The 26,671-nt window shown below is 42.5% G+C and overlaps 1 protein-coding gene across 3 annotated transcripts in view; it reads right to left on the reverse strand.

The window, feature by feature from the left end:
* The window catches only part of si:ch211-207d6.2 (sickle tail protein), a 179,196-nt gene that overhangs the window by 31,606 nt on the left and 120,919 nt on the right, over window positions 1-26,671 (reverse strand). For all 3 annotated transcript variants that reach the window (XM_034206392.1, XM_034206390.1, XM_034206389.1), the window contains exons 12-15: window positions 10,774-10,910; window positions 552-699; window positions 176-473; window positions 7-90 (exon numbers count right to left, since the gene is read on the reverse strand). In XM_034206392.1, coding sequence (XP_034062283.1) covers window positions 7-90; window positions 176-473; window positions 552-699; window positions 10,774-10,910 — 667 coding nt within the window. The remainder of the gene's footprint in view (window positions 1-6; window positions 91-175; window positions 474-551; window positions 700-10,773; window positions 10,911-26,671) is intronic.

Raw genomic sequence — 26,671 nt, forward strand, 5'->3', positions numbered from 1 at the left:
GCTTGCCTGGTCAGTGTGGCCCCCCTGTGTTGGGGGCTGCAGGGGCATCCTCTGCAGGGCGGGGCTGCTCTCTCTGCTGCGAGGACTCACCTTCACAACAAACAAACAACCTGTTTATTATATAATACACACACAGGCTCAGATTATAACTCATAAACATTCATCTGTGCAGCACCTTGGCTATAGAGGGGGAGTCTCTCCCATGGGTGGGAGTCAGTGGGAGGCTGGGCTGGTGGTGGGGGGGCTGATTCACTGAGGTGGAAGCGTTCATTCTGCGGGCCATGACGGGGGAGGCTTCAGCGGGACCCCCAGGGAGGGAGGGGGTGAGTGGAGCAGGTCTGACGGAGGATCGGGGCTGGGGTTTGGGGGAGCTCTGGGGGCTCTGCGTCTTCACGGGTCCCTGGTCTGTTCCCGGGACGTTCAGAGTCTCCACCTGAGCTGCTGTGGCTGGTGGGGTTGACTCTGACACACACCTGGAGGGAAAGAGATGTGAGAATGCATCAGAATATTTTTCGTGCTGAACATAGAAGCCTGGTGGAGGTAATGGGCACCTGCGGAGACAGCTGAGGGCCTCCGTCAGGGCCCTGACCCTCTTCAGCATGGACTCCATCTTATGAGGCTCCTCCTTCAGGAAACGCACCGCCTCCACCTCCAGCCTCAGCACTGAGCGCAGCTTCCCCTGCAGCTCTGGAAACTCACCTAGAACACAACCAACGGGTCAAGAGGATATTCAATTACAAAGACGTGTTACCCTGTTCAACTCAGAAATACTTCCCATCACCTTGTATCAGTATTTCACAAGGAATCCCAGGGTCTGCTACCCTTGGGGTAGTCAGCTGTCAGGATATTATTGGATACACATGATGTCAACATCAACCTCTGTTGTCTCTGATTGTGGTTGAGAGCTTTTCATACTGAGTCAGTTTTACATTCATTTGATTCAATATTTATATTGTCCTACATAGACTTATACAACAGTGCAGTGTAGAGCACAGATTGAAGGATCATTGATCATCTCTTACCCAACACAACTGTTTCCAATAAATAAATAGTTCTCTGCATTAAAGTGTGCATACAGTATCTGAGCAGGATTAGGATAAATTATTCTGGGAGCAGAATTTGAATTGTATTCATAATATTCATTTTGGATCATCTGAATAGCTCAGCATTAAGCAAATAATCTGTATCACGGATTTCCTCCAACTGTTTGTGTAAATTTCTATATAAGGAATTATCATTTGTATAATAAACAATAAAAGGAAACCCAAGATCACATGATCACAAACATCACTGTCATACCTCCTCTTCTGACTTTAGCCTCTCTAATAATCCTTGATAGCTTGATGTTGGGGCTCCACAATATGGACACTGAGCCATGGATCTTCATTCACATGATCCTCTTTTCATTTGGAAATCCAAAGCCCCTTCCTGTGTCAACACCTACAGCAGAAGTTGTCTTATCCCCAGCTGTGGACATCAATTAACAGTGTCCATTGGTTAGCCTGTGACCTATGACCTCACTGGGTCATTAGGCCCACCCTCAGAATGGATATCTCTATGACAATCAGAATACCTTTATTTGTCCCACAGAGGGGAACTGTACAATTGTTACAAAGAGCAAAGACAGCTTAATATGCATGCATAAGAAAACATCTTAAAAATAAAAACTACAAATTAAACAAGATACACAGTAACAGTTACAGTTTAGCGATATAGCAGCCAGGTGAAATAATAAAAGGTGGAGGTGGTGATCCACCCCCGAGAGCAGCAGCTTGTCTCCCAGGAGCGGGGGCTGGATGGTGTTGAGGGCACTGGAGAAATCAAAGAACATGATCCTCACAGTGCCCCCAGCCTTCTCCAGGTGGGAGAGGGACCTCTGCAGCAGGAAGATGACAGCATCATCCACCCCGATGGCAGGCTGGTAGGCGAACTGCAGCGGGTCCATCGATGGTCCCACAAGGGGCCGGAGGTGTTCCAGGGTCTTAACCAGCTATGATGTCAGCCCCACCGGCCGGTAGCTGTTGAAGTCCTTGGTGAGGGGTCTTTGGCACAGGTATCAAACACGTCTTCCACAGTTGAGGTACCCTCCCTTGCTTCAGGCTCAGTTTGAACAGCAACTCCACAATCCCACACAGCTGGTCCGCGCAGGATTTGAGGAGCCTCGAGCTGATGCCATCTGGACCCGCCGCCTTCCTCGCTCTTATACTTCTGCAGCTTTCTCCTCACCTGGTTGGTTGTGAGGGACAAGGTGCCGTCAGCATGAGGGGGGGTTGGAGTGGGGACAATGGGGGGTGCAAGCAGGGGGTAATAGGCCAGGGAAGGAGCCCCTGACTGGTGAAATCTCTTAAAGAAAATGTTCAAGTCGTTTACCCACTGTTGGTCCCCCCTGGGAGTCTGGCTCTTTGTAGCCAGAGATGGTCTTCAGGACTCTCCAGGCTCCGCTGACGTTCCTCTGCTGCAGCTGTTCCTCTATCCTCTTCCTGTAGCTGTTCTTCCCCTTTCTGATCCTCCACCCTCAGCTCCTCTCTGTTGCCTGGTCTAAAGGCCCTCTTTTTGTCCTTCAGGAAAGCCTTTATCTCAGGGGTCATCCAGGGTTTGTTGTTGGGAAAACATTGCACGGTCCTGGCAGGTAGGATGTTTTCCACACAAAAGTTGATGCTTCGGGACCTCCGTATGAGTAACCCCAAAACTGGAATGGTTACGTCATTGGATGTAGACGATGAAAACATAGAGGAATTCTTGGGGCACCCTCCACCCTTCTCCCCACAGACCGAGTGTGACAACGAGGACTGCAGGCAGGTCAGGCTGGAAATAATTGCATTGAGGGCTCAGAGGGATGCCCTCAATGATGAGGTGAAGACCCTGCACTACAGGCTGAAAAAGGCGCTAAAACCTAGGAAGCAGAGGGACTGAGGAGGAAACTATACATACAGGCTCAGATTCTGCACCCTGGTTCTATCCCACCATTTAAACCACTTTAACTGACATTTGGAACACCTTTGCTGCCTTATAAAGTGATATAATACGCCCTGGTTCTCTGGGTACACTCTGTCCCTATTTAAGACACTTTCCCCGACATTTTAACCACTGTTCTTGCATTATAAAGTGATATGCTGCACCCAGATTGTACATTTTACTAATTAAGCTGCTTAACGTAGAGTGCACAGGGATATTGCTTTGTACTAGTCCTAGTGGATTATGCAACACGATATCCAGAGGCAGTGCCGCTGCATAATATCTCTGCTAAGAGCGTTGAGCAGGCACTGTTTCATATAATCTCCCGAGTCGGGATCCCGAAAGAGATCCTGATGGACCAGGGCACATAATTTAGGTCACGCAGGGACGTGCACAGACATTTTGGGGGCGGGTGCTCAAGTGAGAAAAAGGGCACTTCCCATAATCATTTATAAAAAAATGTTTTAAAACAAAAAGTTAAATATAGTTGCACATCTCTGACTTACTGACCAATTTATTGGTCAGTAAGTCACGCGCATTTTAATTAGGCCTAGTTAACGCCTAATTTGCATATCAATGTAGCGATTGTGATGACGTTATTAGATACAAATTTGACTGTATTCACTTTAAGTGTCTCCCCGTACAGTACATTAGCCCATGATAAATTGCCTTAGCTAAAACGTGAGCTAACTTATCCATTAGCTAGTAGCCTACCTTAGTTAACTATATTTGTTATTGTCTTTTAGCTAATTAGCTGTAAACTCGAGGCACTGGCAGTTTACTCATTTGTTCATCTCCACTCACCTTCAAAATAAGCAAAGAAAAGCCGGCATAACATGGGACTGTAAAGTGGGAGGTGCTGCTACCTGTCTGTCTGAAGGGACTGCCGATGTCCGCACCGCTGTGCAAGAGACGTGGAGGGAGGGAGAGCTACAGAACTTCACAGTCTAATCTCCCAACCTGATATTTAAATGTTGTATTCAATCAATATATTTTTGGAAAGGGAAACTGTGCGCAAACAGCAGTAGATATATATTCATCTATAACAAATTAAAAAAAGGGGGAAAAAAGGGCACTTTCTCTGGAGGAAGAAAAAGGGCAGGGGCTCAAGCCCACTTTGATGTCTATGTTACCTCATTCACACCAACGGTGTTTCAGGGCCGGTTCGGAGCTGGAGCTTGAAAAGCACCGGGTTTTCCTCTTCACACCGCAGCGGAGCAGCCTCTTAGCTCCGGAATCCGGTTCGTTTCAAGCACCAAAAAATTGTCCGGCCAGAGCAAAAGCACCACATACGTCACGCTTACGTCGAGGTGGGGGCAGGGGCAGAGACAGATCAACTCCTGAACAACAACAAAAAACCCGCGTTTTATCCAGTTTGTACCAAGCGGCAAACTGTGGGGTAGAGCCGGGAAGCCAATACGGAAGTGCCACACACTGCAGTACATATATTGGCCGATAGGCGATGGCTGCAGAAAGGAGCAATTTCCATAGACCCCCATGTTAAAATGCCCAACTTTACAGCAGAAAAAAACATGTTTCTACCCCTGGCTCCATACATTTTATTATCGATATAGTTAGATTCCACCTTCATGATTATGGATCTGTGAGTGAATTGTTTTCTAACGCGACCCTTTTATTTATATTAGGTCTTAAAGTTTGTGCATAAATTAGGGCGTGGTCACATTGAGTGACGGCTCTGTCAAGTGCCTGCCGCTGTTAGCTTCTTGTCTCTCTTGCTAGCTGCTCCGTGAAGCTAGCTACAGGGACTCTGCCTGCTCAGCTCATCCAGGAAACACAACTTGTAGCCGGCCGTGGTTGTTTGTTCTTCATGCTTATATATCGGACTATTGTGACTCGCTCTGCGGTTAAAACAGACGGTGCATGAATGCGGTAAGTGAAATTCTAGTGCTTTATTTATGTGTTAATGATTTTAATCAGCTACGTAATGAATGGTAAGGCTTGGGTTAGCATGTAAGCTAGTGGTAGCTACATCGGTGCTAACGATTGTAATCGTAGCCTCCAAGTTAAAATCATAGACTGTATATATAAAGGTTACAACGAAATAGACAAGTGTTAAGTGGGATAATACTATTGAACAAACGGCTTCTGTTTGAGGTTGATAAAATAAGGTTACATCCTTGTAACTTAGAGATATTTTATTATGTAGGTAGAACTGTATGCATCTAAGGTTAAGTAGTGTATGTGAAATCAACCTCACAATAATATGTGTGTATATTACAATTATTAATGTCATATTTCAAGATGATTACTTAGATATTACAATATGGTTGGTTGAGCTGGAGTTCATTATTGAGCTTACACGTTAACGTCACAGTCATCTGAAGAACGAACCCAAACCTTGTTGTTTTTATTAATTGTATTACCAAATGGGTATCAAATAAACAGTAAGCATTGGTAACACAACTTCCAAAGTTACAGTAAAATAAAAAGGCCCCTGACTCGGACAATACACATTCCAACATGTTCAACAGAAGAGAATCAGTTATATTGTTTGTACACATGGTACTTTACATATATATATATATATATATATATATCTGTTTGTTTAAGGTGTCCAGGTGATGCAGACAGGCTGGACCAGAGAGTGAGAGACAGAACTGGACTCCTCACAGCAGTGAACTTCAGCACAGGTACAAAGACTCTTTTTTCATACTGTACAAAGAATCAAGAAAGATATTGGTTTAAATGAATGAAGTATTGACTTTAATACACTGATATGTATTCCATTAAACAATACTAAATACTAGATCACCTACACATCAGTTAAGTTGAGGGTTTTTTCCATGCAAAAAGTTACATTTAGATGTTAACAAGCAATATGACTTTGTCAGCTTTCTAATTTAATGTATTGAAGGCAAAACTATTTAACACATAGTGAGAACTGCTACTATTTATCTCTCAATATTGTCTGTAAAAAACGTGGTAAAAGTGATTCTTTCAGTGAGACAACAGAGCAAGCTTCTACAGTTGCACTACGTTTTGATAACAGTTAAATATTATTTTGATAATAACATATATTTCAATGTTGATGAACTTCATACTGTTCATTCATAATCTGATTGTCTTTGTAGCTCATTGTTGAAAAAAAAACAAACATTACAATTACAAAATAATTATATCTACAGTCCCTAAACACACAAACACACCGCTTTCATAAATAACACACTTGTTCTGCAATAATATGTTTTATGTTTCCTGTCATTTTTGTTAGGAAAGGACATGCCTGAAAGACACGACATTTTCTGCTTCTCTGAGGGTCAAGAAGAACATCCAAGAGGAACATTAAAAGCTGATGTTATGAGATTTTAAGACCAGTACAGGACATTCACTAAGAAACTACTTTTATTGTAAAAACAGTCAGCTGATCGAATGCAGCTATTTCCACATCTACACTCCATCAGCTGATTATTTCTATTTGCCTCACTTTATGAGCTTCACAACATGTACCTTGTTTTGCAATGTCACAAATAAATGGGGCCAATCTTCAGTCAGATGTGAATGTGTAATCTAACATTTTCAGTAAGAATAATGGAGGAAAGGAGTGCAAATACAAATACAATTTATTGAAATGTGAACCAAAAGTTAATCACATGTTTTAAATAAAAAGCACATATGGACAGAAGGTGTAAACCTATTAAATGTATTAAACACATTTAGTCAAATAAAGTGACCGACTAGGCCTGTGCAGTTGGTATCAGCTTTGCCCAGCATGGGCTCCTCCATCAGGCCTGGTCCTCCTCGCAGAGGAAAGACCCTCAGTCCTCTCCAAACCAACAGACAGGACATCCATCACACTGAGGTTTCTCCCGGAAGTCTCTGCAGCTCTCTGGACACCATGCTGTCTCAATCCGTCCACACTGAATATGAGATTGGGAAAATGAAAATAATAAATGCTTTAGACAATAAGAAACATAAAGTTGACTGTTGAGTTGCTCAGTTTTTTTAGATTGTCAATACTATTACTGTATAACTAATATCTCAGGTTAAGAGGCACATTCAAATAAAGATTGGTCTTTAAATATATTTTGTCTTTTGAATTGTTTGTCTAAAGTCAAGGATCTATAACTGGTACTTAGTTTTAATGATACAGTCTGGTTATTATGCTGTTTGGAGGAGGCCTCACAGGTAAGAGCGCTAACTAGCTACCATCACATGTACCTTAGCTTGACTTAAATGTATTAAACGTATAGTTAAGTGATATCAAAATATAAATAACTAATGTCATGCAAACATATTAATATTTGCTTGATTCCAGTGTTGAATTTAGCACAATTGCATACAAACGTTAAGGGGTTTTAAGATTCTGAAGTATTATGCTAAAAGCTCAATAACTTAGATTATTATTTATAGTTTTGCTGAATAGTTTCATGTCCGCTTACCTTAGAAACGTAAAATGCGACGGCAGCGTGCAGATGGGGAGCATGTTAGCTTAGCTTGGTAGCTTCAGCTAGCTCTGGAACTTCCAGCTCGGTGGCAGCAGGTCCCGCCTCGGCTCCGCCTCTTTGCCCTTATTTGGAGCAGGCTGGAGAAGGCGGGAGTTGAACTCTGGCGTCACTGTCGAGCCGTTAGTGGCCGACTCCGCCTACTAAGGGCTTCACGGCAACTCTGCAGAATCCTATGGGTGACGTCACGGACCCTACGTCCATTTATATATACAGTCTATGGTTTGTACCCAACGATGGAGAAACTTAACAAGAGTTTCAGTGTTTCTGCCATAGACTGTATAAAGGTTTCTGCTCATGGTGAAGCAACGTGTCTGCGTGTTAAGGTGGAACCTGAGCATTCACGTTGATCACCTCTCATTATAACTCATTATACATCTATAAAACTATAAATATTAAACTTTACTTCACGTGTTCATTTGAGAACAGCTGTTACATACCTGGGTGAAGGTTACAGTTCATTTAAATGAAAGATACAACGTTACTCCACACTCATGGTTCAGTCCACCTTAAGAAATAAGACCGACCTCAGAAGCAGTTGTGTTTTAAAAAAACCTTTATTGACACGAGTACACTTTTTCATAAGAATATAACTAAACCACAGAAATGACTCCGGAAAAGCTGCAGATAGAGCCATAAGAAATGAATGCAACTGATTTCATCCACACGGTTTGGCTTTATGAAGCAGGCATGCAAACGGTTACGTCATGACGCAAACGATGACGCAACAACGCATTACCAGTCGGACTATGGGCGGTGTGAAGAGAGCCAGAGCTAAACCGAAGAACTGGTTCTGAACCTGAAAAGCTCTAGCACGGAGCTTGAACCGGAGTTGCGTTGGTGTGAATGAGGTATGTGTGCACGTGCCTGATGTCACGCACACTACACGAGCTGTATGGATTGTTGGACGTCCACTCAATCCGGACTAGTGTTCACCATCCTCAGACCGACGGCCTGGTGGAGCGCTTTAACAAAACACTAAAGAACATGGTTTGTAAGTTAGTTCACGAAGATAGCCGTAATTGGGATAATTGGCTAGACCCTCTGTTGTTTGCAGTGCGGGAGGTGCCCCAGTCCTCCACGGGATTCTCTCCCTTTGAGCTATTATTTGGCAGGAAGCCCCATGGCGTCTTGGACCTAGTTAAGGGCGGCTCATGGACCGGGTCCTGCGTCCCCACTCTGCATATGCTGCTGCTTACTTGGATGATGTCATCATTCACAGTGAGACGTGGGAGCAGCATATGCAGCAGGTGGAGGCAGTGCTCGAGTCCCTGAGGCAGGCGGGGCTCACGGCAATCCGAATAAGTATGCGGTTGGGCGGAGGGAGGTACGGTATCTGGGGTACCACTTGGGCGGCGGCCAGGTGCGGCCACAAATAGAAAAAACAGCCGCTATTTCCGCCTGTCCGGTGGCCAGGACAAAAAAAGAGGTCAGGAGGTTCATGGGGCTGGCCGGCTACTACAGGCGGTTCACCCCGGCCTTTTCTGAGCTGACCAGTCCCCTGACCGACCTGACCCGAAAGGGTGCTTCAGATCCGGTCCAGTGGACGGAGCGGTGTCAGCTGGCGTTCGAGAGGGTTAAGAAAGCCGCTCTTATACACTCCTAACTTCTCTCTCCCTTTTGTGTTGCAGACTGACGCCTCAAACAGTGGGGTGGGGGCCGTTTTGTCCCAGCAGGTAGAGAGGGTCGACCGCCCCGTACTCTACATTAGCCGTAAGTTCGCCCAGAGGGAGGTGAACTACAGTACGGTGGAGCAGGAGTGCCTCGCCATGTGGTGGGCGGTCGGCGCCCTGCGGTACTACCTCCTGGGGCGCCCTTTCACCCTCTGGTCGGACCATGCCCCGCTCCAGTGGCTCCACCGCATGAAGGATGCCAACGCCCGCATCACTCGTTGGTATCTGGTGTCACAGCCGTTTAACTTCAAGGTGGTCCACAGGCCGGGTAACCGGATGGTCGTGACTGATTTCCTCTCTTGCTCGGCGGAGGAGTCAGTTCTTGGCCGGCGGGACCCCGGCCTGAGTCGGGCGGTGGGGTATGTGGCAGCGGGGTGTGATTAGAGCGCCGGCTGCTGGAGTGATGGGAGTGATGGGAGTGATGGGAGTAGCTCGGCCGAAGACCAGACAGCTGATCAGAATCAGGTAATTAAGCTCGCAGTACAAAGCATGCTGGTAACCCGATTCTGGTCTCTTGCAGTAGACTGGGTCCTGGGAGGAGGACCGTGAACCCCCCAGCCACCTCTGTGAATAGAGGGGCAGAACCGGAGCCTACATTTATGTTAACCCCCTTTTTGTGTTAACTCCCTCAGTGCTTCCAATAAACTTTGTTTGTTTTCCAACCCAACGTTTCCCGTCCATCAGTTTTAAACCCCCTCGTGAGCTTGACCGCTCATATCCGGCTTAATGGAAATGTAGAGCAGTAAACATCATGATGCTATCTTTCTCTTGCGTCCTTGCTCGAACTTCCACACCACGGGTCTCCAGTGCCAATATGTGCATTGAACTGGACCCATCTTTGACAGCACAAATGCAAGCATATTCAAAGTATTTAAGTCAACCAGCACTGAGCCACAGTTGGCAATGCTAACAAAACTAATTGTATTCTGCAGGATAACAACACAGCTTACTGACCATTCAACTGACAACACGCTGCAGCAACAGAGGCACAGCTGTTCTACACCGGACAGGTTCCCCAGCTAAGGTAACAAACTATCAGCTAAGTATGATTTGCTTTAATGGAATAACCATCCACCCGTCATTGTATATATTTAGTTCATTAACTTTACAGGGCTAAAGAAGCATAGGACTACTGTACAGTTGTAAATGTGTGTACAGGAATTTTTGCCTTGCCTTGCCTTGCCTTACAGGAATTTTTGGTTGTTCACTAAGTTTAATTGTGTGATCTATTGTTGAGCTAATGGCCACATGAGAGACACACACAGACACAGTCCTACACAAACTCTATCTTCTTAACCCGGCAGCACCAATACACGTGACCATCTCACATTAGTTCAGCTTTTGTGTTTCCGTCAATTATCTTATCATAAAAAGTAATATAGTTTAGGAATATATAAAATGATATAAAAATATTGATTCTTTCTGACTATTTAATTTAAATGTTTTTTTGAGCTAATGGACTAGATTAACTCCAGTGACAGTTATTATCAACACCTATTTAAGATTTTATAAATATTTAGTACTATTTATATAATAAGTGCTAATAACCTGACCTGCTCATACTTAAACCCAACATTTTGGTAGCCCCTTTTGAGGCGTACTACTGTCATCACATAAAATGACAAACACATTTAAGTGTGACCCCTAACAATTAAGTATTTTATGTTTCCATTGATTCAGACCTTTGAGGAGGGCCAGAGCTTCTCCAACCCGCCACAGGTTAACTGCTCCATCCTCCACCTCTCTCAGAGTGAGGGACAGCTGCTCGGTACTGGGAGCGGAGCTACGCTGCAGACGCTCCACATAGTCCTCCAGTTCCCTGAGGAGACAAAAGACATCAAACATCAGCCGTCCACAAAGGCTGGGTCAACCGTGTGGTGCCTGCAGCAGACAGGGAGGGGGGGGGGGGTTCAAATGAAGATATCATAATTTAAGATCTAACCCTAAAGTCAGAGAATCTTACAGTTCTTAAACCCACCATAGGGTTGAAACACTGTTTAGACCCATCAACCCACTTTCAATCAGATCATTCATTAATGTGTCTGTTTCTACTTTCATTAATTGAATTTGTATTTTTGATCCAAGGCAAATTAAGTCAATGAATGAATCACCATTAGGTTTCAAAACAATTAGTTATTATCTTTATTTCATGAGAATATTCATGTAGCCCACCGAGGTGTCTGAGCAGGGCTGTGTACTGCAACACTTCAGATCTGCTTCATCCTGAAGCCACCTGTGAAGTAAAAACTTCTTTGCAGCAATGTTGAGCCAATCATGAAATGAGGGAAACTGGATTCGCCTTAGTCAATACACTGATATTTATTGAGAGACAAAACGGCCGGAGGATTAACAAAGCAACTCGCACTGTTGAATGCAAGCTGCCAAAATTAACTCTAAACACAAAAGACAGAAACATCTCTATATATCTTTTAAAGGAGGGGTCTAAACAGCCCGCCCTTTCCCCTAATCATTACCAGACACCAAGGACAAAGACTGCATATATTGCCCCTCCTTAAGTGCCCCAAGCCCCTCACCCACACAGAGAAAGAGTAGTCACTCATGTGAAGTTTCTCAGGTCAGCTAAGCATCAGACTAAAATATTCCTTTACACCACCAACAACCATCCTGACCAGTTTTCTGGTGCAAATGATTCAACAAGGAAAGATAAAGTACACTAACTAAGTGCATTGTTAGGGAAACAGTTTGAGGTACTATGCTACATTATCCTTAAACTTTTAAACTTTTCTAATAAAACTGTCATGTGTTTTTCTGCATTTATTTCAAACTTTGCTAAAAAAGAAAGAAAAATATATAAAGAATTGACCAATTTTAACCTCAATCAGCTCCAACATGAAAATGATGGGGCCATTCTGCACATTGTATTTGAATAGTTTCCAATACTTTTGTGAAATAATACTTTTTCTTTGGCAGTTGTGCAACAGATAGAGTTGATCAGGTTGTTGATTGTGTGGAATGTTGATCCACACAATCAATTGAGGAAGCAGGCCATGCAAGAACTGGGATGTTTTCAGCTTGAATTGTGTACAGATCCTTGCAACATGGGGTCGTTCATTATCATGCTGCAATATGAGGTGATGGTGGATGATGTATGGCACAACAATGGGCCTCAGGATCTGGTCACGGTAACTCTGTGCATTCAAAATGCCATCAATAAAATGCACCTGTTTTCGCTGTCAATAACATACGCCTGCCCATACCATAACCCCATCCTGGTGAGGACAACGAGCATGCAGATGAAATTCCCTGAGACGGTTTCTGACAGTTTGTGCAGAAATTCTTTGGTTATGCAAAGCGATTGTTCCATCAGCTGTCCGAGGGTCTCAGAGGATTTTGCAGGTGAAGATGATGGATGTGGAGGTCCTGGACTGGTGTGGTTACATGTGGTCTGTGGTTGTGAGGCCGGTTGGATGTACTGCCAAATTCTCTGAAACGCCTTTGGAGACGGCTTATGGTAGAGAAATGAACATTCAATTCACGGGCAACAGCTCTGGTGGACATTCCTGCTGTCAGCATGCCAATTGCACGCTCCTTCAAAACATGCGTCATCTCTGGCGTTGTGCTGTGTTTTAGAGTGGCTAACATTGTGAGCAGCCTAAGGCACACCTGTGCAATAATCATGCTGTCTAATTAGTGTTAATTTCGTCGGCTATTTTTTTATTTAATTTTAGTCTTAGTCCTTTGTTAAATTTCCTTTTTAGTTTTAGTCATATTTAGTCACCTTCATCCTGTTTTTATTTAGTCAAGGTTTAATCGACTAAAAGTCTGAGCATTTTAGTCTTATTTTAGTCAAAGCAAACTAATAATTTTAGTCTACATTTTGTCAATGAAAACTGTTGAGTCTTTTTTAGTCATGAGATTATATAGAACATTTCAGTCAAACTAGTCTAGCCAAAACCAATAATTTGTCCTTTTAGTCAAACTTATTTCACAATAAGATTATATCTTGTCCTTATTTGATGAAAAATACAGGTTGATTAGAAAGCAGCTTTGCAGAGAGTATCTGGTCAGTTTGTGGTGTCTTTACCAGCTGTGTTATGGCCACATTGCTTCCCTTCTGATAAAACAATTCTTTTTTTTTCTCCACCTCATTGTAGCAAAAACTGGCCCAAATATCACATTGTTTCTTTCTCCCAAGCAGTGGTGGCCAGTGGCGGCTGGTGGAAAATATTTTTGGTGGGGCTATGGATACTAGGGGGGTCCGGGGGGATGCTCCCCCGGAAGAACATTTTGAGAAATTACCCCTTAAATTATGACTTCTCTGGTGATGTTAGAGGGGGGGGGGGGACGACGACAAATTGAGACTTAAAAATATGAGATAATCCATAATCTTCAGTGTGGTTAGCTATGAATCTTCCAAAACTGTGCAACAGTACAGTAGGCCCACACAAACTGCAGAACACTGGTGCTTTGGGAACACTCAAATGATTTAATTCCCATTTAAAATCAGGAGACTAAATACGAACATAATGTTTGTGTGTGTGTGTGTGTGTGTGTGTGTGTGTGTGTGTGTGTGTGTGTGTCATACTTGCCAACCCTCCCGATTTTCGCGGGAGACTCCCGATTTCATTGCCCTCTCCGGGTTTCCTCCCGGGGTCATATTTCTCCCGATTTCTGACAAAATCAGATATACTCACGACTGTTTCCACTCGGACTTTAATACAGCTACACCATTGTTTGGTTTCCATGGTAGCACGTCTCTTTAGCAGCGCGCACAACTCAAAGTCTGAGAGTGAGGAGTCACAGAAAACTGAACAAGAATCGACAACTCGACCCTCTGCTCACTCCTTTCCTGTAAAATACAGGTCCAGCCCACACGTATGCTCCATGGTGCCACAGGCAGTGCCCTTACAACTACAATAAGCCAACACACTCTCACTCCCTAAGCGTCCAGGAGCGACGTTTGGTCAGTGTCCGTGGCGTCCAGTTGTGACGCTCCTAGGCTCCTTCAGCGTCATAAAGGGACGCAAATAGCTTTCAACTGATTGCAATGTATTCCCATCTGCGGCGGGATTTGACGCTCATGGAAGCACGGCATTCGTTTGTGTCGGCTGCCTTTAAAGGCAATGTGAGCGTCCGTTCCCATTGGATAACGGAGAATTGTACACCCGGAAGTAAGTATTCCTCTTACTGTCGATTGATTTTACAGTGATATCTGCACTACTCATTGACTAAAAAACACCAGATTATCCTTGTTAATTACACAACATTGATTGGTTTAAATTGTGTGCAATGCTTTTGTATTTTTCCCCTTCGATTCGGAGAAACAAATGTTTTTTCTGAGTAAAGGATGGCAGAAGACACTACACTACCCACAATCCCCAGCTATCGTTTGGACTACACCATGTGCTCTGTTTGACAAACCCCGTGATAGTCCTCAAGCTCTGTGATTGGAGAGTGTGCTCCGAGGGTTACGCCGAGCCTCGAACAGCACTTGAAATGGGATGGAATCACGGCAGACTGTCCAAAACTGGATTTGAACGGGTCCACCGCGTCCCCCCCTCCCCCACCCCATCCACAGAACTACACATGCTGGCTATTCTGTTTCGCAACATGTTCTCTATCTATGGCACGTCTCTACTGGGAGTTGTAGTTTTAAAAGACGTTTTCGTATTTCCCATAATAAGAAGTTGCCAGTATTAAACTGTGTACATCCCTGGAGGTTTAGGGGATAGGAAACACTCACATTTAAAACATATAATTAATAAATGGGTGAAAATTGCTTGTGCCCATAATGGGCAGCATTAATATATATACACACATGCCAGCTAAGGTCAGAAGAGCTTTATTTAACAGCTGGTCTTATGTTTGTGACCCCTGTTGTTAATTGATAACATTACATTACATTAATTGATAAGCCTGAAACATGCACTTGTTAAGGTTCAGAGGCACATTTTGCAAATATGGCAGTATAGCCATCGATCAGCTTAAGATAAGATATACTTTATTGATCCCAAGTTGGAACATTTGCGTTACATCAGCATGTGTAACAGTTGTAAATATGCAGTGGTGTTTATTTGTAAATCATTTAGTATAATCACACAAATTCTGTGTTTTATATTTAACAATTCTTCTTTATTTATTGATTGTTCAATACCTGACAAGGCCGGAGATGAAATATCTACATACATCTTATAAGAGTATAATACATTATGTATAATATCAGTTAAAATAAGTGCTTCAACATAGTTAACATTGCTGGAGGTATGCACAAATATTGATAGATGTCTTGTAATGCACTATTGAGGAACCTGCGACCCAAGTTTTTCATTCAATGCAGAACTACACCATAGTTGTGTAGGCCTATATGATATGTCAATAAACCTTAGAAAATCTTGAAAGGGATGTGCAAAATAGTCATTATATACAGTCTTTAATTAACTATTAGTAGAGAATAACGAGTAATGAATATACTTTATAGGGATCCTATTAATATCTAATAATAAAAATAATGAAATTCAATAACATGCTTTAACCACTATGTCCCTTTATATCAGCTGTGCACCTTTATGGTGTAAATACAGCCTATCTACCAATTGGATCAAATATAAAAGTCAGCCGAATTAGTGTTGATACTGCAACGAGACGTATTGTGTGAAAATAAATGTAAGATGTTGTTTAATGGCTGATATATTTATGATCCACGTCACGTTTTCAGTTCCTCATGTTTGTCTAGAAGTCTTCTCATCAGGGCTCTATAAATACAGAACTACGGCAGATATGTAATATTTAATGCAGCCGAACCGTGTATTACAATGACGTTATGTGATGACTTTCAAAGAGAAAAGCAAGCACACTCGGAATAAAGTATTATTTTAAAAAAAGTTTTCGGTCTGTTTCCGGTATTTGTTAATGACGATGTGCTGTGAGATGTGAGACTGAAATTGCACAGGGGAAAATAACGTAGGCTATCTTTAGATGCTGATTTTGTTAAACTAATATGTTTGCGCTGTGGACCAACACTATACATTGACGGGGAAGGGGGTAGCAATAAAGATAACACCATTAAACAGTTACACAACATAACAGAAATAATATCGATAGCAGCGTCCCTAGCACCCACCTTGGTAACAATGAAAACGTCGCGATTTCCTGAAGTAATCTTCGTAATAACTAGCAAACTAAAGATCATGGACATCCACTGCACACATAATCTGAAATAACAACTCATATTTCTCGCATCAAATGACATCAAAACGCATTTTAATGGCCAAACTAACTTTAAAATTGGCCTTTTCCACCGAGAATAAAACGAAGTTCGGCCATGTTTTCTTTTTCTGCAGGGAGAAATTTGAAGATCACGTGACATAGACGCCAGCCATTGGAATGAATAGTGAAAAAAACGGGGTTTGTCAAACAGAGCACATGGTGTAGTCCAAACGATAGCTGGGGATTCTGGGTAGTGTAGTGTCTTCTGCCATCCTTTACTCAGAAAAAACATTTGTTTCTCCGAATCGAAGGGGAAAAATACAAAAGCATTGCACACAATTTAAACCAATCAATGTTGTGTAATTAACAAGGATAATCTGGTGTTTTTTAGTTGATGAGTAGTGCAGATATCACTGTAAAATCAATCGACAGTAAGAGGAATACTTACTTCCGGGTGTACAATTCTCCGTTATCCAATGGGAATGGAGCTCACATTGCCTTTAAGGGCAGCCGACACAAACGAATGCCGTGCTTCCATGAGCGTCAAATCCCGCCGCAGATGGGAATACATTGCAATCAGTTGAAAGCTATTTGCGTCCCTTTATGACGCTGAAGGAGCCTAGGAGCGTCACAACTGGACGCCACGGACACTGACCAAACGTCGCTCCTGGACGCTTAGGGAGTGAGAGTGTGTTGAATAAGCATGTAAATGTTAATCTACAGCTCCGGCGATCCACTAGCACCCGGAGTCTCCACCTGCAGACGCAGCCATCCTCGACAACTACTGACTGTAGCGTCACCTTGGATACAAGTCCAAACAACTCACAGACTGCATCGGGCGCTGAAATTGCCGCCCTGTGACCATCAGATCTGACGATGCTGATTGGCTGAAATTATGTTTCGGCGGCATAGTTTACAGATAGCAACAGTCAGCAATGTGTTGGCTGCTGCTGCTCTGGCTGAGGCAGGCGCGCCGGATTCATTTTAGAAGTGGGGGGGGCAAAAAAGGGTGTATGTATGGCCCAATCCCAAACCACGCCCTACACCCTATACCCCTACACACTCCCCCTCCGTGACGGAGTGAACTCCGTGGAGTGACACATGAGGCTCCCTCCTGTCAGATGGAGGGAGTAAATACAGCAGCAAGCTTTGGGACGGCCTCCCCTCTCTCCAGCAGAAACAGGAAGTGCCGTAACTGTATGTAACAACGGTTTCAAATCAGCATCTCTTAGACAAAAAATGTAAATTAATAACTCAAATAAAACTCCAAACATCGTTCATTGTGTTACTTTTTTGTAAAGCTCTTTTAGTTTTAAACCTGATGTTTATAAGCTTCTTAGTTTTTGCAACAGTCTGTACATATACACAACTTTATAATAAAATGCACACATTTACCTTTTTCTAGATTAAACACATGTATGATCCTAAGTTAAAAACATATGAGGTCATCATGAGGTTGTTAATATCGCAGTTTATCAGTGGGTTATTGATTCTGCGTCAGTCTTAGGACAGTCACACATTGCTATGAATTCTTCATGGACAACATAACCAGCTGACAGTCAGAGACAACTGTTCATGCCCGGAGCAATCGCGAGTTTCATCCACAATAACTGCATAGTGTTTTGCATTGCTTTTAATTTCAGTTAATATAGTGGTGAGAGACTCCCGATACATTTGATTTATAAGTTCATTAATTGTCTCATGTGATGCATATTTCCCGGTGAGCATGAAGCTTTTCAGAGTGGGGTTTTTCTCAGCTACGAGTTCAACTAGCTTTTGGAAATTGCTGCTCTCCTTATCCGCATGCCCCCTGTTTGCTAGGCCCCGTCGGGTTAGAAACTGCAGATAGCGCAGTTGCTCCATCATTCCATCTCTTCTTTTTTCCTGCTCAATACGCTGTTGTTTGACAAGCTGTAGCCTATTTTGACTGGTGTTTGACTGAAGGAAGCACACTTTTTTTGAATACACTCTCTGTGGAAATGAGACTTTTCGTGGCTGTCCAGGAGGCTTGGGCACTTTTCCAGTTATTAACTCAGTTTAGTGGTTTTGCAAAGAATTAACCACTCTCTGTTTTTGTACCATTCTGCGTTGAAGTACCTTTCTCTTTGCCCAAATAATGTAGCGGTCTCCTTTTTTTTGACAGTTAGCTGTACAGCTTTACCACCTCAATGTCCCGACAATAAACCTCCATGCAGTCGGAACCAGCTTGTTTCGGTTCAATGACGGCGGTGGCGGCAGTGGTTTTGACAGTTTCTGCGGCCGCAGAGCTGCTGCTTTTGGGTTCATCTGGCTTCGCTGTTTCTATGATTGAAGAAGGTCCAGGCTCCGGAGATGTGGATGTCAGGGATGTGACCTTCCAGTTGTTAAATGTAAGTTTAGATTGACTGTATTTAGTTTTCTTCTGCGCTGGTTCTTCTGACATGTTTGCAAGAGTAGGCCTATATTCTTTCTATTTAGGTTAACGGCTCGCACACATAGAACAACGTAACAAATCAAGTAAACAACGTAACAAATAAACAAATCTAAGCTTTTTTATTGGTTATAATTTACATGGATACATTAGAATGGTGTGACAATGTCCTATTTGATTGGGTTAAAATGTAGGCCTACATATTCTTCCTGTTATGTCTGCCTGCTGTATTTTACCTAATGCAAAGTGACCTGCTCCATCGAAATCAGTCGCATTGACCCGAAGACACATTTTGAGTTGTATACACTGTTGGAAAGAGGAGATTGCTAGCTTTCTAATGATATCAGGATTGTCTTCAAATATTAAGCGAAATATGTCACATTATATAATGACTGTCAGAGAGTCATCATTTTGAGAAAAATTCCTTAAAAGTGTCCTCTTCTCTGGATCGATTTGATTGATTATTAGCGGAGCAAATGATCAAAATAGTACGGGGGGAAGATATTTTCGTTTGGATTACTAGTCTGGGGGAAGCTCGCGAGTGTGTGTGTATCCTGTGTGTGTTTGTGTTTGTTTCCCGGGGAAAACACTCACGAGAAACACCGGCTGTTGTTATGCCTGCTGTGACGTAAAGTTACTCCGTTCTCCGCTTCTAATTATGCCGTTACAAGCTTCAAAGTTGTATTTATCATCTGAATTTGCCGAAACAAGTTTAATATTCTGAAAGCCAAGACTTTGTTTATTTGAAATCAGATGTAAACAAACTGTAACGGACCCTGCTGTGTTATATATGATTACTATACGCTTACATTCATAATTTCAGCAGAGGGAGGGGAAGCGGCGCTGTGGAAGAGCAGAGTGGCGAGTGAGAGGCGATATATATATATACATATATATATTGTAGAGTTATATTTGTATTTATTCATGTTAGCAAACTATGGATAAGCTTAAAAAGGGAATAATTTGGGTGGAACTGTGAGCTGGATGTGGGGCCTGTTTGACATATGTTTTTGAGGACAAAGGAAGATGGGGGAAGGTGAGAGCATGTCTTGAGTTGCATTCAGTTTAGATCTAGCTACAGTGATTGGGGAAGCCTAAGGTCTAAGGTGTCTGTGATATTTGGGGCGGCCAATCAATGATGTCCGAATGGGAGGATCTGATAACTCCTCCCATTGTCACAGAGTAGAAACACAGAAACACAGGCGGTGTTCAGCCTCTTTCCTCTGGCTGGCTCACGTGCAGGTAAATTCGGGATCCCAAAGATTAACTGTATTGAATTTGTACTGTATTGATTGTATTATTTTGTCATATTACCATTAAAGTAGATATTGTTTACTTGGTGGCACTGGATTTCTTCCTGTATTATAACCAGCTTCATAGGAACGCGCGGAGATTTGAAAAGCGGATCAGATATCCCTTTAAATCTCTAACAATATATACATATATATATACATATATATATACATACATATATACATATATATATATACATACATACATATACATATATATATTTTTTATATATTACCAAGTGGTTTCATGTACAACCCACACAAGTATCATGCTAAATTAAGCTCTGTTGCTTGGATATCACTAGATCCTGTTACATCAGCGTAATATAAAAGTACATAACGATGTATGTGTAAATTAGCATAATTACTAGCTAGCCGCTAGCTGCTAACTGCCACGGCCACCTCGTTAATATCAAAATCCATCATATAACAATCCAGTACCATGCTGTCATGAACGCGCGGTGCTGTTACTTGTACAAATTGACGTGCTTGATGTGAACGAGCCTTTTGGGGTCGTGGTTAAAGCATGCTCTATGAGCGCACATACGGGTACTTCTCAGGCATGACGGGTAATCTGGGACGTTTCGCTCTCTCAAAAGTTGGGCCATTTTATCTTCATGCGCCAATGAGCAGCTCTCATAGGAATGAATGAGGCCCCGCCTCCCACGCTGTATCCAGTTCTTAATATACATTGTAGAGTTATATTTGTATTTATTCATGTTAGCAAACTATGGATAAGCTGAAAATGAGAATAATTTGGGTAAAACTGTGAGCTGCATTTGGGGCCTGTTGACATGTGTTTTTGAGGACAAAGGAAGATGGGGGAAGGTGAGAGCATGTCCTGATTTGCATTCAACTTAGAACGAGCTACAGTGGTTGTGATATTAAGGGAGGTCCCTTGGGTTTCTCTGGTGGTTATCAACAGTAGCAGTTAAGTGAATACTGTTCAAACAATACCTGTGTTTGTGTTTTATATTGATTTCTCTGTTTTATCCTTTCATAAATGTAAGGACTACAAATGGCTATAAACATTCTGGGCTGGTTGGAGTAAACAGGGTTTTATTGCTCTGTGGGGGAGGTGTAGGTATGCAGGCCTTGAGACCTTTTGTTGGAAAGTGAGCCTGTTTGGTTTCCTGCTGCGTTTCCTGCTGCGTTGCGTCTCCCAATGAGAGATGACCTGAAAAGATGACCAGCTGACCTAACACCAAACCCCTCCTTCTTACTCTGGTATATATCCGGTGGATCCCTGGCGTTCGGCCTCTTCTTCACATGCTGCCCTCGGGTGAAAGTAGCTCTGCAGTATGCGGACCAGAGCAGGAGTAAGCCGGCATTACTCCTTAAGCATTGCAATATAACTGTAATATATCATGTTGTATTGTAATGATTGTATTGCATTGTCATATTGCCATTAAAGTAGATTATTGTTAACGGTTACTTTGTAGATATGGATTCCTTCCTGTATTATAACCAGCTTCATAGGAACGCGCGGAGATTTGAAAAGCGGATCAGATATCCCTTCAAATCTCCAACAAAATGGTGACCCGACGTCTAGAGATAACGAAGCTGAGGAAGAATTCAGACGCTTTCAAACATCTCAGACAATCAGCAGGACTCTGCAACTTTGCAAATAAGGTAAGCAGACGATGAAAGTCGCCTGTCTGTAATTGGATACGCTAAAACTTTAGGATTGTCTGTAGGCGTTTCACAGTGTTTTTATAGTTTAAATGGAATATACAATGCATATTTTACTATGTTAGGAAAGTTATATACAAAACGTAAACGTGGATCGACAGGTAGACGAAAGTCCTGCGTGACGTAAAATAGAGCAGTTTGGCGCGGATCTGCAGGTAGAATATTCCTGAGTGGCGTAGAAATGGTGCAGTTTGTTATGCGAGGTTTGATTCCTGCACGACAAAACCTGGAAACTCGATAAATCAGATCGAGTCGCCGTTTAAAACTGGGGTTTAAATAACAGACCAATGCTAAAAGCTTAAAGCCAGAGGTCTGTTATATATTAAACCAAGGTAGAGCGTTTCCCTTTGTCTGGAAACTTCTGCTGCTGCCATCTAGTGGCTGAAATGGGGTATCACACCCTTGAAACTTCTGCTGCTGCCATCTAGTGGCTGAAAGGGGGTATCACACCCTTGAAACTTATGCGAGCTTAGAGTTTAATCATTACATTGCTGGCCGGTATTGTTTGGTAAACTGGTACAAAACAATAAGGGATTGAACATTTTTTACAACGACAGCACCAGGAGATGAGTAAACTCAAGAATCTGTAGAGTGTAAATACATTGTGCAAAACACATTTTACACTCGAACTGTTTGCAAATGTAGACTATATAAATAAATGTTCAGAAAGAAGACATAGGCCTACACTTGATTCAAATTTCATTACTGTGATCCGATTGGTGTGCTCTGCAGGTTTACTATTGTTCGAAGTAACAGTGGGATGTAAAATGAGAGAAGATATGGAGATGTTCTTTCATAGTGTGTGGAATATGTGATGCTGGAAACATGTAAGTATTTCAGAGTTGTGTTGGGTAAATATGTAACAATGGATGAAACAATTTTTGGAGTGAGTTTTTGTAATATCATAAGTAGACATTAATTATGTTGATTACATGGCATTTAACAACTAAGACAGATAGTATGATTAGAAAGAGACAGAGTGGAAAGGGTTGGATTTATTTAACATCAGTGTGCTAGACTTCTTATAGGTAATGTGTACCGGGACCTGGACTCCCCCTCTGAGTTAGAAAGGCTTTGATCCCGACCCTCCAAGCAGACAAAAATACCTAACCCAACAGGAGACTCCTCCTTCTCCATCGTACAGACAGAGAACCAGAGCTGAACCAACAACGACCTGAGGCATCCAGAACCAAACCAGCATGCTGACATACAGAGAGATACTCTCATCGGTCCCTCAAACAGGACATGAAGTTCCAAACTGCGCCGCGAGATTTGGCACAATAGACATGAGAGCAGAATCCGCCCTCCATAAAAACAGCAGAGAGACTGTAAAGGAGGAGTGCAACAACAGTGGCATGATGGGGCTGCAGATGTGACTGGGCCAATGGCGGCCTACAAAAGTTACAGCGGATGGATTCAACAGCTGATGGACTGAAGAGAAGACAGAATCAGAGGAGTTGGCATGGTCGATTAGAAGTGAGGAGGCCGGGGTCACGGCTTGAGAAAACCAGGGGAGGAGGAAAGGAGAACGGGAATGAGTGAGTTACACATAAACACACTTATTCACGAAACGCACATTTAAATAACTTGAATTAACTTCATAAATACGTAAAGACAGAAAGATTTATTAATCATTTGGTAAATTAAAAATAGCAGTAAAGAGGAAACTATTAAAGTAAAATGATAATCATCCTAAAACACACTGACAGAGTAGAACCATATTCTTCAATATTTTCATCATGTTAACGATTCATTCTTTAAGACATTTTTATTCACGTGTGAATAAAGTAGCGGTCTCATTGGTTACAATATTGATCACCATTAAAAGGATAGTTTTAGGAACCACTCTATAGGACAAATCTTTGTTTGTATTAATGGCTAGTGCCAAGCCACATATTAAATTCCAATCTAAAGTGTTGATTTCACCATTGTGGCATAGTTATTACCAGACTTCGGTTTTAAATCCTTGATAAAGGAGGGAGTAATTGTTGCATGTTCGGACACCCAAGGTTCCACACACTGCTAAAGAGTTTAACATCGTTTTTTAAGTAGACCAGAATTATAATGAGCTATGAAATGCAGAGCGACACAGATCCTAGTAATGTTTTGACTCAAGATAATAGTTATTGTACAAAAGTTTCTGAAATAGATCATTAGACATTTTAATTAGTAGTGGTACTCGAAGGAAGTGAGTTTTGTACCAAGTTTCAGGAAAAGTGGGAGGCGGAAGTCCCAATGACAAGTGAGAATCATCTTGAAAATTATAGTTGAAATCGTGACATATTTTTGTAGACAAAGGATACTGGCCTATGCTGAAATGTCAAAGTCTCTGCAGAGCACGACACATGGCCAAAAAAGACGGAGACCAACTGACCTTTGACCCTGACTGACAGTGTAACTTGACAAGGCACTGTGGATGACTGACTCTGGGGTGAACCTGACCAAACTTGACATGACAACCAGACAGTGTGAGTGTGAATGTATGCCGGCATGTGATCAGTGTAACTGCATGATTCTAAAACAATAACTAACCAAGCATGTTTTTGGACTAACATATTATTTTGGAGCTCCAAGGGAAACGAGAGGTTTCCTAAAAATTCCACAAAAAGGGGAAACCGCACATGTGATATTTTCCTCTCACATGAGTTGGCGGTTTGCAAATGTAAAACTACAATCTGAAGATTCTGTTTCTTTTAGGCCTGAAGGACGGAGAGGAACACTTCTTTTCACTGAAGTGTTCACTGTGGAAATAATGATAATAATGTTCGTTATGTCCCTAACCAATTACCTGACAGTTTTTGTTCCCCTCCCATTACAGGCTTTTGTTACACATTATTTCATGTGTAAAAGGGGGGGAGTGAGTATAATGTATAAATCTCAACATGGCTGTAAAATTCACAATTTAAATTTTTCTTTTAAGGATTGACAGAAACCTTCCGCCCCAACCCAGATGTTCAAACTGAGCATTGAATGTAATTAACCTGCTCCATATCTGGGGATAAGATACTGTTTGATGAATGTTGAGATGTTTCTAAATATTGATTTGAATTATAACAGGTAACACAGAATCAGTGGCCAAGGGGCTACTGTGAAACCGAAGAAGTTGACCTGTGATAATTAAACAATTTTGTAATATTTTAACAGACATTAGAGTAACTGAGGTTTGAAATGTAGAAAGAACATATTACAGTTAAAGCTAAAACATAGTAATGTAATGAGACAGAATTTAATTTAGACAACATCATGTAACTAGCCTGGTAAAGAAGTAAAAGCCATAGACTTTATTATTTAGGTCATTATGGGGATATACATTTCATCTAAATGTATAATAGAAAGACATTTGATGACAGTTTGTTGGAATTCTCTATTCATTTTTTCAGCGTGATAATATCTAAGCACTGACAGGTAAGAGCAGTATCACCAGGAAATCATTCACTTTGTTAGCATCGTGATTTTGGTTGTTTTTGAATCCATAACATTAGTGTGTTTCTTTGCCAGAAACATTAGCAGTTCATATTATATTTAGATTTTAAATAGGATTTCATTTAAAAATAAACACGGATGTTTGTCAGAAATTCAGAGCTATTGAAATATGTTATTTAGTTTACCTAAAGATGTTGAGGTTCTTATTTAGTTGGCACAGTCCAAGTATTAAGATTCTGAAGCTGCACTGGCAGATAGGAGGTCTACAATTAATTTGGAAAACCTGTTCACAGACGGCTGTTGTTTCAAGACACCCCACCAAGAGGCTCCAAGTGGGTCAAAACAGCTGAGCGTAGGCTTGAGGGAGTTGTATCAGATTTCTCCACACAGGTCACTGGCGCCAAAAGGGGGACCCGAGAAGCACGAGGACAAAGTGGCTCAACCCCAGGCTCTCCGACCCCGACCGAGTGACCCAGCGGACCTCTTATGCCGTCTGCCTGGGAGAAAAGGGGGACAGCTCGTACCACGGGAGCCAGTGTGCGGCGGGGAAACCACCTACTAGGACCAGGGGACGACATCAGGACGGACGTGGCCCTGGCAGACGTGGACTACTCGGAAGCAGCAGACTGGAGGAGCAGGACCCTGGAGACATCTCTACAGCATCGACCCGGAAGCCGCCATCAGCGGGCCGGAGGACGAGGAGGAGGAAGACATCTCTCTAGCAGGCAGCCCAGAAGCTGCCGTCAGCGGATTGGGTGACAAAGACACGGCAAGCCAGGACGGCACAGGGAACTTGTCGAGGCAGCAGAGGAGTCTACTTTGCTCTGATCAGTTCTACCCGTGAAGGGAAAGCTGCATCTCCCCCTCCCTATTAGCTGTCCTTGTGGGCTATTCCTCCGAGGGGGGGGGCTGATGATTCTAGCACTCAGCTACCCCCTCATGGTTCCTTCACTGCCATGGAAAGTGGTGTTCTGTCTCCATGAAGGTTTCAAGTGCTCTAAATACCAGCTTCGGATGGATTTATGGACACAGTAGAAACAAATGACAGTGGGTATATTTCAAAATGCCTTGTCTAAGTTTATCTCTGGAGAAGGAGATAAAAAGGGGGATTTGTAGAGTTATATTTGTATTTATTCATGTTAGCAAACTATGGATAAGCTGAAAATGAGAATAATTTGGGTAAAACTGTGAGCTGCATTTGGGGCCTGTTGACATGTGTTTTTGAGGACAAAGGAAGATGGGGGAAGGTGAGAGCATGTCCTGATTTGCATTCAACTTAGAACGAGCTACAGTGGTTGTGATATTAAGGGAGGTCCCTTGGGTTTCTCTGGTGGTTATCAACAGTAGCAGTTAAGTGAATACTGTTCAAACAATACCTGTGTTTGTGTTTTATATTGATTTCTCTGTTTTATCCTTTCATAAATGTAAGGACTACAAATGGCTATAAACATTCTGGGCTGGTTGGAGTAAACAGGGTTTTATTGCTCTGTGGGGGAGGTGTAGGTATGCAGGCCTTGAGACCTTTTGTTGGAAAGTGAGCCTGTTTGGTTTCCTGCTGCGTTTCCTGCTGCGTTGCGTCTCCCAATGAGAGATGAC

The sequence above is a fragment of the Gymnodraco acuticeps genome, unplaced genomic scaffold (assembly GCF_902827175.1).
Source record: "Gymnodraco acuticeps unplaced genomic scaffold, fGymAcu1.1, whole genome shotgun sequence".
In the NCBI taxonomy this organism is placed as follows: domain Eukaryota; kingdom Metazoa; phylum Chordata; class Actinopteri; order Perciformes; family Bathydraconidae; genus Gymnodraco; species Gymnodraco acuticeps.